The sequence below is a fragment of the Ursus americanus genome, chromosome 14 (genome assembly GCF_024610735.1).
Source record: "Ursus americanus isolate L20-20 chromosome 14, mUrsAme1.1.p, whole genome shotgun sequence".
NCBI lineage: Eukaryota > Metazoa > Chordata > Mammalia > Carnivora > Ursidae > Ursus > Ursus americanus.
Genome location: NC_142140.1, coordinates 28,029,170 through 28,042,700, shown reverse-complemented (window position 1 = coordinate 28,042,700; position 13,531 = coordinate 28,029,170). Strand labels below are relative to the sequence as shown.

Genomic DNA, 13,531 nt, shown 5'->3' with positions numbered 1-13,531 from the left:
TGGTTCCCCCAAGGTAGTAGCACTAAGAGGAATTCTCACGTAGGGAGAATTTTAACAGCTCCACATGACAGCCAAAATGTAGACTCTGTGTGCTTGTCTGTGTGTGTGGTGGAGGGGGAGAGCCGGGGGTGGGAGGGGAGATGATCTTAAGGAGACTAGTGTTGGATGTGTTCTCTTCCTCTTAGGTTCTTCAAACTATTTTCCTTGTATTAAATTTAATGAAATTCATAACTGTGTTGGAAATTATGTCTTGCAAACTCTCTATAAAATATAAACACTTCCCAAGACCTAATGTCTGAGTAGAGAGAAATAAACATTCAGTAAGTCACTTGGGTAGATATGCTGCTTCTGTGTGGCTTGTGCACTGGGCTCTGCAGAGCTTGCTCCGAGGCTACCTGGGGACTCGGGGAGCAGGCTGAGGGGAGGCTGCTTCCCTGCCCAGCTCCTTCACCCTTCCCCACATTTGGCCCGAGTGGTGCTCCTGGTTTCACTTCTGCATTTTGAGTTTCAGTGGAAGGGTCTCGTGGCTAAAAAGGAACTGGTCCTCATTTGCCCATATGACTGGTATCACTTCATGCGGCTCTTGGTTGCTAATTGTCATCGCTCGTTCTGTCATCCTTCTCTTCAAGCAACCTGAGAGGTTTTGCTTCCCCTGAACTGGGCCAGAATTGGTGACCTTGAACTTCTCTCTTGCAACTATGGTGGCACTGGGGTTGTTTCAAAGGGGATGAGTTTTTTGGTTATCATTGTGATAAAGCACCTGTAAATGTGATCACTTAAACCACGGAGAAGACAAAATGGGAAGAATCCAAAACAATGCAGTATTTTCTACAGAGAACCAAACTGCTTTAGACATTGTTGTGGTGAGCAAGGCCTTGTGACGGTGGGCCGTCCTGTCCCCTCTGAAGACCACAGAGGTTGTTAAGCGAGGAATCTAAGTTGAAACAGAAGGTTAAATTTGGAGGATCAATGTCCCCAGCACACCTTGTGGCTACTGAAAGTTGAGAATCCCATGTAAATGACACATATTAAAATCCTGAAATTGTTCCTTCCTGCTCTCTGGGACCGATGCTGAGCTTCAGAGGGGCTATGCCTGGCCTTTGCGGATTTTCACAAGGGAGCACAGAACTTGCTTTTTAGCAACTGTACAACTCACATCTTCCTGTGGTAGAAGGCTTGGTGAGAAGGCCATGATGCCTAAAACAACCATTCTCTCCTCTTCAGTTCAGGACAGATTGTACAGACATGGCTCCACTGATATTTTTGGCACATTTCCTCCTGTTTTTTTCCTGAAGAGTTTTTTCTTCCCCCCCTGAAATCTCTTGCAAAGTAAAAGGTCACCTATTTCTCTTAGGTACTTTGTCACTTCAAAGACTTTCAGAGCAAAGTCGTGTGTCCTGTGGAACAGTGACTGGCTACCTCAGAGTGGCAGGGGAGACTCCATGTCAAGGTGAGAGGGCCCCTTGTCCTGCTTCCTCTGGGAAGCTGTCACCAGCCACTCTCCAGGCAATACGATCTTTCCTTTCTCAGAACCACCTGAAGTCCAGCTTGGGTCCTTCTTCTCTCTCTTCTTTTTCCTTCTTTCTTCCACCAAACATTTCCTGGGCCAGGTACGGAGCTTGAGATGTGTACGTGTGTGGTGGGCGAAAGAGGAAGGGACATAAAGACGAATCGGAAACCGAACTGGCTCTGCAACAGCATACAGTCTACTGGAAGAGGCCAGGCGACTCCCAGGTGATGCCAAGACAGGCTGCTGTGCCCAGTGAGATGCACTGGAGGGGGAGAATCTTGCATAATCCTGCACTGCCTCTTTTAATGCATTTTTGTCTTTCTGGTTATAATGCACTCTCTTTAGAGGGGACACCAGCTGTTTTTGCCCGCCCAGCAGCCATTTTTCTTTTTTGGTAATGGCATCCTGATTTTGTACTGGAGACATCCCAGTGGGACTGAATCAAAGTGCCATGGCCTGCCCCTGCTAAAAGTTGCGTGTGTGACCCAAGCTGAACAAATCTCTCCCTCATATTTGGCCCTCCAGTGGAGATGCAAGGATAGACAATGGTCAGAGCCAATTCTGTCTTCTGATCACATCGATGACATTGGCCATGGTTCCCTCCACCTGGATTTCTGGAACCTACTCTGAGTCCTGTAGTAAGGACAGGCCATTCAGCTCCTTCAACAATCCTATAAACTACCTCGAGAGTTTTGTAATACATTATTATTAATACCTTTATTAGGTTAGGTCTGTTTCTGCTGTTTGCATATATAAAGCACTCTAACAGATACCCTGGAAGTGAGAGATCAGGCCCCATAGTTCTTCTCTATGACCTACCAATGTGCCCTACACGAAGTAGCTGCTCAATATATACTGGACCGTTGATAGTTTGAGGAAATGTATCTCAGGATGAAATGTCCTCTACTGCCTACCCATGGATTATTTAGGGGTTTGGGCACAATTCCAAAGTTTCCCTTGGGCTCATTTATTCTCAGGTTTTGTTGTACCCCATAGCAATCATGAAAGCAAAGATGACCTCTTGCTTATAGTCAGAGGGACGCATTTTGCCTTAGTGGCACAGCAGACACTTGACTAGATCTACAGAGAGTCTAGTCTTAGAAGGTCAGGGTTGGTAGAACTTTCAAGGCCATTAGACCTAAGAGGCAGTTGTTTCATAATGAGGTTTTAGAATTGGAATTGTCCTAAATACTAGTCAATGCTTATAGTTAACACAGTAACCCAGTGCACAAACCACACTAAACTACAAGTTGACTCGCTTTGTGGCATCTCCTAGAATACAGCATATATTAATTTTTTATATGCCTTGGTGGAACCTGGAAATTGAAAAGGGGCAATGGCAAATTTCCTTGTAAACTGAAAAATCCTTATGCAAGAAGCAAATGAACCAAATTTTAAAAAGGCAGGGGAGATTCTCAAGGACAAGGATCACTATTTCTGGAAATTTTTTCTTAAATAGACAAGAAAGCAAAGGTACTATTTATATATTACTCATGTATTATTAATACTGGTATCTGCATCTCCATCTGTATCTATATACAGATAGATGTTCCTTGCTGTATGGTTAATAATACTCCCAATTGGGGAAGCCCACAAGTCCTCCAAAAAAGGAAATTCTACAGGTATTCGAGCCAGAGCTACATATACAAACACGGAAAAGTATCTACAGTGATTTATGTTAAAAAACAAAAACAAAAACAAAAAAGTGAGTGGCAGGATAACACAAAGAGCTTAGTTATATAGTAAAAAAAAAAAAAAAAAAAAAAGTCTATCTGGAAAGATACATTCCAGACTGTTAAACATAATTATAGGAGGTCAGTTAAGACTTCTGGAAGCCCCATGCACCGGGGAGAGTAGAGAGCTCCCCCACAGGGAATTCAATATCAAAATACTAAACAGTAAAATAGATGCCAAAAGTCTAAGTAAATTCTGACCTTTCTCATAATGAGTGTCTTAGTACTTTTAGAAACAGCAAATTCTGCTAAAACAGTGTCAGTGTTCCTAGTGCTCCACCCGGGCACGTGCTTGCTTTCTCCCCGGGGTCCTCCATCCCTGGCAGCGTGGCAGTCCACTTCTCCTACTTATCTTATGTGCTCCTGTATTCTTAGACTTTTAAAAGAATGAGCCATTAATTTTTAAAAATTTAAAGTGATATAGAAATAGGGAAAAGGAGCACAAGGGAGGGCTGTGGGGACTAGAAATATTCTACGTCCCTCTAAATGGTGGTTACATGCTTATATAATGCGTAAAAATTCACTGAGCTGAATGCTTGAGCATTGTGTGCTTTAGGTAAGTTACACCTCAAATAAAAAACATTAATTACTCCTATCAAATCTTTACTACTGATGGCTCTTAAAATGGAGAGAGTTGAAGAGTTACCTGGACCAGTACAAAAAACCTTTTCTTCCATCTCTTCCAGACGTTCTTACCAATGGCCCATAAATACCTAAAGAAAAGGAAAAAGACGAGAGTTGCATTAATGCTTGAGTGACTGCACTGTTTAATTCATTTGACCATAAAGCTTGGTACTCATAAACAAGGAAATGCACGCAGCTCAGAAACAGAAAGCAGATTTGGGAGCTGTGCCATTGAGAATAAGGAACAGCAGGCAAGTTTCACTTCCATTTATAGAAGGAATTGTGGCCCCTCATCACACTTGACTTAGATTCCTTGATTGATTCCAGAAAGCACCTTGGAAAATGTTACATTGTGACTTAATTTTTGTAGGTGCTAAGAGTCTATTAGGTAGGGAAACTCCTGCCAGGAGCTGCACAAGGGAGGAAAAAGATTGCTAATCCTACAACTACAGCTCCTTTGCTCTTTCAAGTCTCAGTCAGGAATTTACCCGCCCCCGCCCAAGACTTTCTTTCTCTGTAATTCTGTCAAACGCAGGCATATTATAGGGAGGAAGTTTCCGGTCAACATAGAAAGTTCTCCCTATACCTCTCCCCCTTTCCCAAATGCTCCTGTTGATGGAAATTAATCTTGATAGAGACAAAAGAAATAAAAGGAGAGTTAAGAACCACAGAGGCACAGGTCTAAGGTATCTGGAGATTTTATGAGCAGTGGTACTACTTCAAGATTTGTGAATTACTCCATTGGCCTTGTGGATTGCTACACGCCACTGGCACTGATCAAGGAAGTGAGGTTTTCAGGCTCTACTGGACCAAGTGAGAGAGAGCTGGTCATACTCAAAACCATTCAAACACTCGAGTTTCAAAACTGGCTTTATCTGCTATAAAACCCCACTGGACAACATCCAAGTCCTCACTTCACCTGGAATCAGACAGAATTTCCGTTTGGAACATAAAGAAGAATGCACCTAATTAAAATTTATACCATTTGACAAATTTCAGGGGCTCTTACAACTGGTTGGTGGCCAAAATCTGCTCAGACCTTTAAGCCAGAAACCCAGGAGTCAACCTGGGTCCCTCTGTTTCTTCGACCTTATTCCTTAATTACCAAGTGCAGTTGATTTTTTATTATTTAAATTTTTTTACCTCCTGCAAAGTTTTCCACTCTGCTCAGTCTCTCCCTTTCACACCCTCACTATTTCAGTCCCAGTCCACAGTTTTGCTTCCATGGACAAGTGTAGAGGAAACTCTTAATGGGTGTCAGGGACACCCAGAATGATTTTCATCCTCCTCCTGGCTGTGACATGCATCCTACCATCTTCAAATGCCATCATGCCTTTCCCTGCTAAACCCCTTCCATGGGTCACCCCTGTTTACATGAAGGGAGCCTCAAACTGACCACTCATATTCCACTTCCCTGATTTATCCTGTATCTGTCCACCTATTCTATTGTTTACTTGACATTTTCCTTTAAAATAACTTATTTAACATGAATAAATTTATTTTGAAAGAAAACTTGATACTATAGCCTTGATACACTAATTATATATTATGCCTTTTCCCAGCATCTTATGTTCAAACTCACATTCTTTCTAAGTTTAAATCTCTACCTTGATGTCATCACCTCCTGGGCCCTGCTAATAATTCTTCTGTTACAATGATCACACTACTATAATTTATTTGTTTTTATATTTATTGTTCCTACTGGACTATGAGTGAGCTCCTCAAGGGAAGGAAGCTTATTCCTTTTTTCTAAATTCTCACTTCTAAATTCCTAGCACAGAACCTTGTTCTTTTTAAATTCCTGGTACAGTACTTGATATGTATGTAGTAGGAGGTCACTGTATACTTATGTTTCATTTGGTTTTGAATGCCATGCTCTTGGGAAACCAGAGCAATTTTTATAAAAGTTTCTGATAAGATTTTAAAACACTGCATAAAAGACATGCAATCCATCACCAAATTCTTTGCATTTTCTTTCTAAAATATATCCCATTTCTTTCCGTCCCCACTGTTACTCCCCAGTCAAGCCTCCATGATGTCCACCTGGGACATGGCAACAGGCTCCTAGCTGGTCTCCCTGCTTTACTCTTGTCCCTACTCCACTCACTACACAACAGACAGAGTGACCTTTTAAGTGGGTAAATTGGATCATTAATACATTCATTCTAAATCAGGATGGGAGGGGCGCCTGGGTGGCACAGTGGTTAAGCGTCTGCCTTCAGCTCAGGGCGTGATCCCGGCGATCTGGGATCGAGCCCCACATCAGGCTCCTCTGCTGTGAGCCTGCTTCTTCCTCTCCCACTCCCCCTGCTTGTGTTCCCTCTCTCGCTGGCTGTCTCTATCTCTGTCGAATAAATAAATAAAATCTTAAAATAAATAAATAAATAAATAAATAAATAAATAAATAAATAAATCAGGATGGGAAACTATGGAAGGGTTTTGAGCAGGGCAGAGACACAATTATATTTCTATTTAGATGGTCCCTGCGGCTGCTAGGTGAAGGCATTGTGGATGAAAGGGGCAAGAGAGAAAGTAGGGAGATCATCAAGTTCACAGTTGCAGTGGTGCAGGTGGAAAAGAGAGGATGGTGCCTGGACTGGGACAGAGGCCATGGCAGTGGCTGGATGGCTGGTAAATACATCAGCCCTGAGGCCAACCTGGTCAGCTCCACTGTTGTGTGGATTACCCAGCTGTAATCCACTGTCCTGGACAGTGCTCTCAACTTTCTTGAAATAATATATTAAAATATTCACGGCAGAAATTGACATAAATGGGAGGCATGGCCAGGGCTACAGAGAGAGAGGGTTCATTGGTCTATAATTAACAGTATTGTCTTCCAGTTCTAGTTCAGATGTTTGCTCTGACAGGCTGGGCAAGGTGCTTAACCTCCTGGTGTCCTGGAAAACAGGGCAGGGTCAGCAATTGTTCTTCCTGCACAGGGTCATTGTGGGGATTAAGTGAATGATTCTTGTGGAGTATAAGCACAAGGCACAGCAGAAAGTAGATGCACATTAAATGTCGGCCTTATCATAAACTATCTCTGGGTATAGAGAAAAGCATATCATTACCAGTAATAAATAATAGCTAAATACGTGAAAAGAAATCTCCCTGGACATATGGACATAGAAAAATAGATAAAACAAAAATCAAATGAAGAAGGCAGGTGAAAAATTTTGTATTTGTAGTAATGACTGGCAAGGTTGTCACAGTCTCATAGTTCTCTGGAATTATATCTGGCAGCTACTACCCATTTTTCTTTCCCCTTAACTTGAACCCACACAGAGAGATTCAGAACAGTGAATACAGACACTACATCCGAAGTTTATAGTTTTAATTGAGGAGAATGAAAGCAGAAAAAGGAGTGCACGAAAACCCACAGAGTGTAACTCATACTGAAGCATTAATCTTCCCTTCAGAATAAAAATCCTAGCTCCTGCTTGGCCATGTTTTACTACTGCGCTGCGTTGTGCCAGGCCATCTCCTGGAATTTACCGTACCTCCCTGGAGGGGTTAAGGCCTTGAATCTGAAGCCATGTCGCCTAGCTGTGTGTGCAACCTTCAGTAAGTTACTGGCCGTATCTGTGCCTCAGCCTTTCATCTGTGTGACGGCATCATAACAGTAGCTACTTCGAGGACTGCTGTGAGGCTTGAATAGTTAGTGGGATCTACAATGTCAGAACAACACCTGGCACAAAGTAAACACTTATTAGCTACTTCATGACATTACTACTCCTATTTTGTTGAGGAACCTGAAGTTGCGGGAACCTGCTCAGGGTTCCCCAGCTGGTGAACGACGTAGTGAGAATGGCAACTCGGAACAGCCAGGTTCCAGAACACCCCTTCCACGCTGCTATTGTTCCTCCCATTTTAGATGATGACAAACTTTGGTGTCTTCACCGAAATGAGAACACAAATTGCTCTTCCAATTGAGTTTTTCTGGTGAAAGGCTTCTGAATGGGAAAGCTGAGTGGGATCAGAGAAAAATCAACAATCCTCTTTTGCAAAGTATCAGCTGGTTTGTGTGAAGGAGGGGCTTTCCCTCAGAGGTTTTCCTCAGAATTTATTGCTAATTTGGCACATACCAGAAGGTGTCAAAACCGAGAAAAACTGAGGGCTGCACTGTATCATTTCTGTCTAGTCAGCCCCGGCTCTCTGTTCTCTTAGGTTGAAACATGCTCACTAGACAGAATGAGAAGTACCTGGAGCAGATGGGAGTTCTGTCCCTGCAGACATCCAGGTGGCTTTCCCCTCCAGCTCCTCACACTACAGACAGATCTATCTGCATGGGCATGAGCGGCCTTCCACTCTCTCTTCAGGCCATCAGGATTGTGGGAATTGGGATTTACAAACAGATAAATCAGCATTCTAGTGTTGTAAGCAGAAGTTTAGCCTAGTGGTTCTATCTCCGACTCAGGGTGGAAAAATCTATGTGGCAATTTTGGCCCTGCCATCAACTCTTCTTTGGCTTGACTATCTTCTGCTTCGGTTTCTTTAGCTGTAAAATGGGGATAGTGTGTGAAGTTGTTGTGAGGACTGATGGAGAGCATGCATGGCTAGTGTTTAGCACAGACTGGCACACAGTAAGTGCTTGGTTACATCAGGCAATATTGTTGCTTGGCGTTATCCTTAGTAGTAGCAGGGCAGTGGTAGAAATAATAGCTCCAGTACAAAGAGCACGTAACTACCAACTTTGCAAAGGATTCATCTTTGGATTCTTTATCTGAACTTATGTTTGGCTTTGGGGTGCACATCTGTTGGGAAATAAAGCAAGGTACACGTGTCTGGGTTTGGAGCTCCAGGCCACATTTTGCCTTGTGATTCTAATATATCCTTGCTTGTTGTATTTTCGTAAAACCTATGCCAGTGGATCATTGACATCTCTGTCATTCGCTGGGGGCATTTTAGTTAGGTGAGAGGCCAGAGTGAACTATGAAGGACTAAACAGAGAAGAGAAAGATGTTTGTGGGTCTTCCATGATCCCCTGGCTTCAGGATCCCTCTGCCCTGGAACTCCTTGGCAGGGCAACACCCATGGTGATGCTTATACCTTATCATTTTATTAAAAAAATGGGATGGTCTTCCTCCATCTGATGTTTACGAATGTTAATGAATTAGTAACTCAGCCCTATTTATTAAGTATCTTCTGTGCTTAGCACTAGGTGTGCACATGGTGGGTGCTCCATAGCTATTCATGAGGAATTTTTTTACTGATTTCTTCCAGGATGGATGAATACCCAGTCAGGGAGAAGAGTTCGTGTTCCCCTCAGGACATCTGCCAGAATCACTTGCCCCTGGACACCATACAAAGCGGTAAGGATAGTAGAGAGGGACATGGAAACCGGGGATAAGTTGAAGTTTCAACTTGGGGGGCTGTGGACCCAGAAGTCACTGAAAAGCCTAGAAAATGAGGAGTTGGTGCCGTTCTGGTCTAGGCAGAGATGAAGCTCAGCCCTAAGGGAAGAGGGGGCTGCATTTGTTTTCCTCTGTGTCCCTGTGCTGCCACGGCACCTAGCCCACCACAAGTGGTAATGAGGCAGGGCCTTTTTAAAAAATTTTCTTTTCTGCTAGAAATTCTTCATGTGAATTTCTTCTAAGAAGAGCAGTCACACTGAGACAAAACCAAGATTCCCACTGGGAAACATCCCTCCCCTCCTGGGAGAGAGAATGAGAGCATAGAGGATGTTAAGACTCCAGATGCTTGAGTCTTCTTGCAGCAGCCCAGCAGGAAGAAGCATGGGCTGGGGGAGAAGCACAGTAAATGAATGAAAGCAAACAATGGTGACAATAGTCTCCACCACCAACTCTTACTTAGCTACAGCCCTAACCATGTATCAGCCCCTGTTCTAAATGCTTTACATGTATTAACTCATTTAATTCTCACAACAATCTTATGAGGCAAAATTATCATGACCTCCATTTTATGCTGAGCAAAATGAGGTTCACAGAGGTTAAGAAACTTGCCTATAGCTGGTAAGTGGTTACTGCCAAGGACTGCATCCTAGGTGATTGACCTAGTTGGCATTTATAGACAATACTACAGCAAGGGAGATAAAACAGAATCATAAAAGTATTCAATTAGTCCAAAAGAAGGAAAAAAAGAAAAAAGAAAAAAGAAAAAAAGAGGAAAAGAGAACAAAGATCAGATGGAATAAACAGAAAACAAAAAGCAAGATGACAAACAGCAATTTGACTTAAACCTAACTATACCAATAATCACATTAAATATAAATAGGCTAAATATCCCAATTTAAAGGCAGAGATCTTTAGATTGGATTTTAAAGGCTAGAGCTAATTCCATGCTGCCTGCAAGAAATGCACTTTAACTCTAAAAGCATAAGTTAAAAATAGTAGGATGGAAAGGATTTGCCATGATAAATTAGTCTTTTAAAAAGCTGGAGTGGCTGTATGACTGTCACACAAAGTAAATTTCAGGGCAAAGAATATTACTAGGGATAAAGAAGAACATTTCATAATAATAAAGGGGTCAATTCATCAAGAGGACATAATAACCTTAAATGTTTATGCATCTAAGAGCAGAGCAAAATGAGACAAACATGGACAGAATTGTAAGAAGAAATAAATAAATCTGTAATTATAGTCAGAGATTACAATACTTCTCTCTCAATAATTGCTTAGAAAATCCATAAGTATTTGGATGATTTCAACAACGCTATCAACCAACTTAATCTAATTGACATTTATAGAAGATAAGCCAACAAGAGACAGAAAATGGAATCCTAAAAATATTCAATTAGGTCAGTAGTAGTAGTCTTGTTTGAAAGTCAGTGCCAATCTGAGTGGTGTTTTGGAGATTTGCAGGGAGGAGAGAGAGGGTGACAGTTTGGAAGAACAAGAGGTCCAGAGTAGCGGCACAGCTAAGAAAATGGAAGAGGAGAGGGGATTTTCAAGAAGCATGGCTGAGACTTATAAACTGTATCCCCTTCAAGTTTTGTTGAAGCCTAACAAGAAAATCAGATTTGCTGTAAATTACTCTGGGTTGGTGTACTGTGGTTCACTCCAAAGTGGGATCAGGGAAGCTCTGTATTTCATTCAAGTTTTGGGTCCTTTGTTAAGGTTGAATTGGAAGGAATAACACAATTCTAGACCCAGCTCCAATGCTTAATCTCATTTGGGCAAGTCTGTTCACCATTCCATATCTGTTTCCCTATGTGTAAAGTAGGGATTCATTCATTCACTTATTCATTTACACAACAATTAGCTTAATTTATTGGACTTTTACTACGTGGCAGGCTCTGTAAGGGCTACTTTGAACAAGGGAGTCAAATGTCCCTGGTGACAAGGAACTCAGTCCAATGGTGGTGGTGGGGGGAGAGAGAGACAATAAACCAACAAACAAAGAAATACGTCATATGTGAGATGATGATAAATGCTCTCCTGAAAATAAAGCAGAGTAAGAGAAAGAGAGAGGATGTAGGTGGGCCAGGAAAGGAAGGCATTCTGATATGGTACAGAGACATGAAGAAATCAGGGGAAGCCATGTAGAAAGCTGCGTGGGGAAGATGAGGCATCCAAGGCAGAGGGAAGGGTGGGGACAAGGGCCCTGAGGTGCAGATGCACTTGGAGTCTTTGGGGAAGAGCAAGGAGGCCAGTGTGGCTGGAGGAATGATCAATGTCCGGTAGGTAATGGAGGCTTCACAGCCATGGTAACAACATGGGTTTTACTCTGAGATGGGAAATCACTGGAGGTTTTCCAGCATTGGAGTGGCAGGATCTGATTTGTGTGTTAAAAAAAACTACTCTTGCCTCATGGTGGGAAACAGACTATAGGGAAGCAAGGACAGCAGTAGGGGGACTGTTTACAGAGTAAGGGCACTAGTGAAAGAGAAGAGGAATGGAGGCTTGGATCCAAATGACCATACAGTGCGGTGAGGAGAGGCTGAACTCTAGGTTTATCTTGAAGGTGCAGTGAATAGAATTTGCTGATGGATGAGATGAAGAGCAAAAGAGAAAGAGAAATGTCCAAGATGACCCCACGGTTCTTGGTCTGAGCAACTTGGTGAAGGGAGAGGCCATTTAAGATGTGAGGATAATGATACCTAGTCCCTGTGACGCTGTTTCAGAGATAAAATGAGAAAGTGCATGTGAATATACTGGCTGAGCTTGAAAACACCATACAGATGTAAAATATGAAAAATTACTCTCCAAAAACTTGCTCATTGTCAAATAGGCTGAGATGTTAATGTCTTAAAGCCAGAAATTAGTGTTGACTTTCTCACTAACATTTTTCTGTTCAATAAGGTAAGTGGTTGATTCAAGGAACCACAGCTTACCAACAAGGACTCATTCACAGTAATTCTGATTTTCCTTTTATGTTTTAATAAACATGAAAGTAGATATAATTTATAACCTCAGCCATGCTTTTTAAAATTTCCTTTTCTCTACTATTCTTTAAGCTCTAACACTATTCTGATATTTCTCTCCTTCTTCCCCACACAATGGGGATCAATAAAACTATTTTAACTTTAAATGAAAAAAAATTATAGTCCATAATAAACATTTTTATTTTCCTTGAGTCACCCTTGTGCAACTAATGCTGTACATGCCAGATTTAGGCCACGTTGGGTCTGAGAGTGTTAGTAACTAGAAAGCCATTGCCTGCTTCTCAGGGCTCCTTTAGGCCTTCCTTATTATTTCCTAGCAGAGGGGTGATTTTTACACGGCAGTCTAGTAATATGAAATAGCTAAACTGTCAGAAGGGAGTTACATATTTCTTCTGTCATCTGTAGGGTCAAGGGAGCCTGAAATGTCTCAATAATTTTACAAATGAATCAACAGAAAAATTAGTGAATTCAGATCAGTTAGTTCAGTTTCCTAAAAGAAGAGGACGTGGGAAATGGGAATGTGTCCCATGGAGAAATTAATACCCGTGTAAAGTGTGTGTGGGGATTAAATGTGGGATTAAATGTGGGAGTACTTGGAAAACTCCTAGTTTGGTGCTTCAAAGGGGCTGAGAAGGTGGGTTGAGATACTGATCCTTGAAGGAAGTTTAAAAAGACTGAACTTTTGAGCACAGATACATTCAATCATTTTTGGTCTGTCTCTTTGGTCTGTCTTACCCTCCTCATTTCTCTCTCTCTCATCTCCTTCCGTCCTGCTCACTCACACTCTGGTTCCTTTAGCAAATAGTTACTGAGTATTTATGAGCCAGTATTTTACTAAAGATGCAGACAGAATCTTTTCCTGCATGCTACAGAGACCTAAAAGAATTCCCAAACCCACTGCCTTGAAACTGGAATGTTTACATCAAGGGGGAGGAAATATAGGGGAGAAATTCCACTTAACATTTTTGGAATATATGCCAGGAGTATGATAAGAAGGAGGAAAAGCTGACTTCACAAACATTTCATGAGAAATCTTTGTGATGCTAACTTGACTGAAGAGAAGCTAGCTGCCCTTCATCACGGATGGTTGAGAAAAGACTACATATGTAGCAGGGGTCTGGTTCCCTCTCCCACAGCCTTCCCATGGCCACAGGCAGAAGAGTTTTGGCATAATTCCATCTCAGGCTCTGGGAAGAGTTTGGCTTCCAGATAATGCCATGCAAATTCTCTAAATCCATGCCAGAGCTCAGGTTCAGTACTGGGCCTCCAGCTTGTCAGGAGACCTTTTCTTTTCTGGAGTTCCCCATGCCTGACCCCCACCAG

At 42.2% G+C, this 13,531-nt stretch overlaps 1 protein-coding gene across 1 annotated transcript in view; it reads right to left on the bottom strand.

Annotated features, from left to right (window-relative positions):
• The window catches only part of CADPS (calcium dependent secretion activator), a 799,713-nt gene that overhangs the window by 164,085 nt on the left and 622,097 nt on the right, over positions 1 to 13,531 (bottom strand). Inside the window, exon 18 of the mRNA XM_087866885.1 lies at positions 3,890 to 3,956. Coding sequence (XP_087723011.1) covers positions 3,890 to 3,956 — 67 coding nt within the window. The remainder of the gene's footprint in view (positions 1 to 3,889; positions 3,957 to 13,531) is intronic.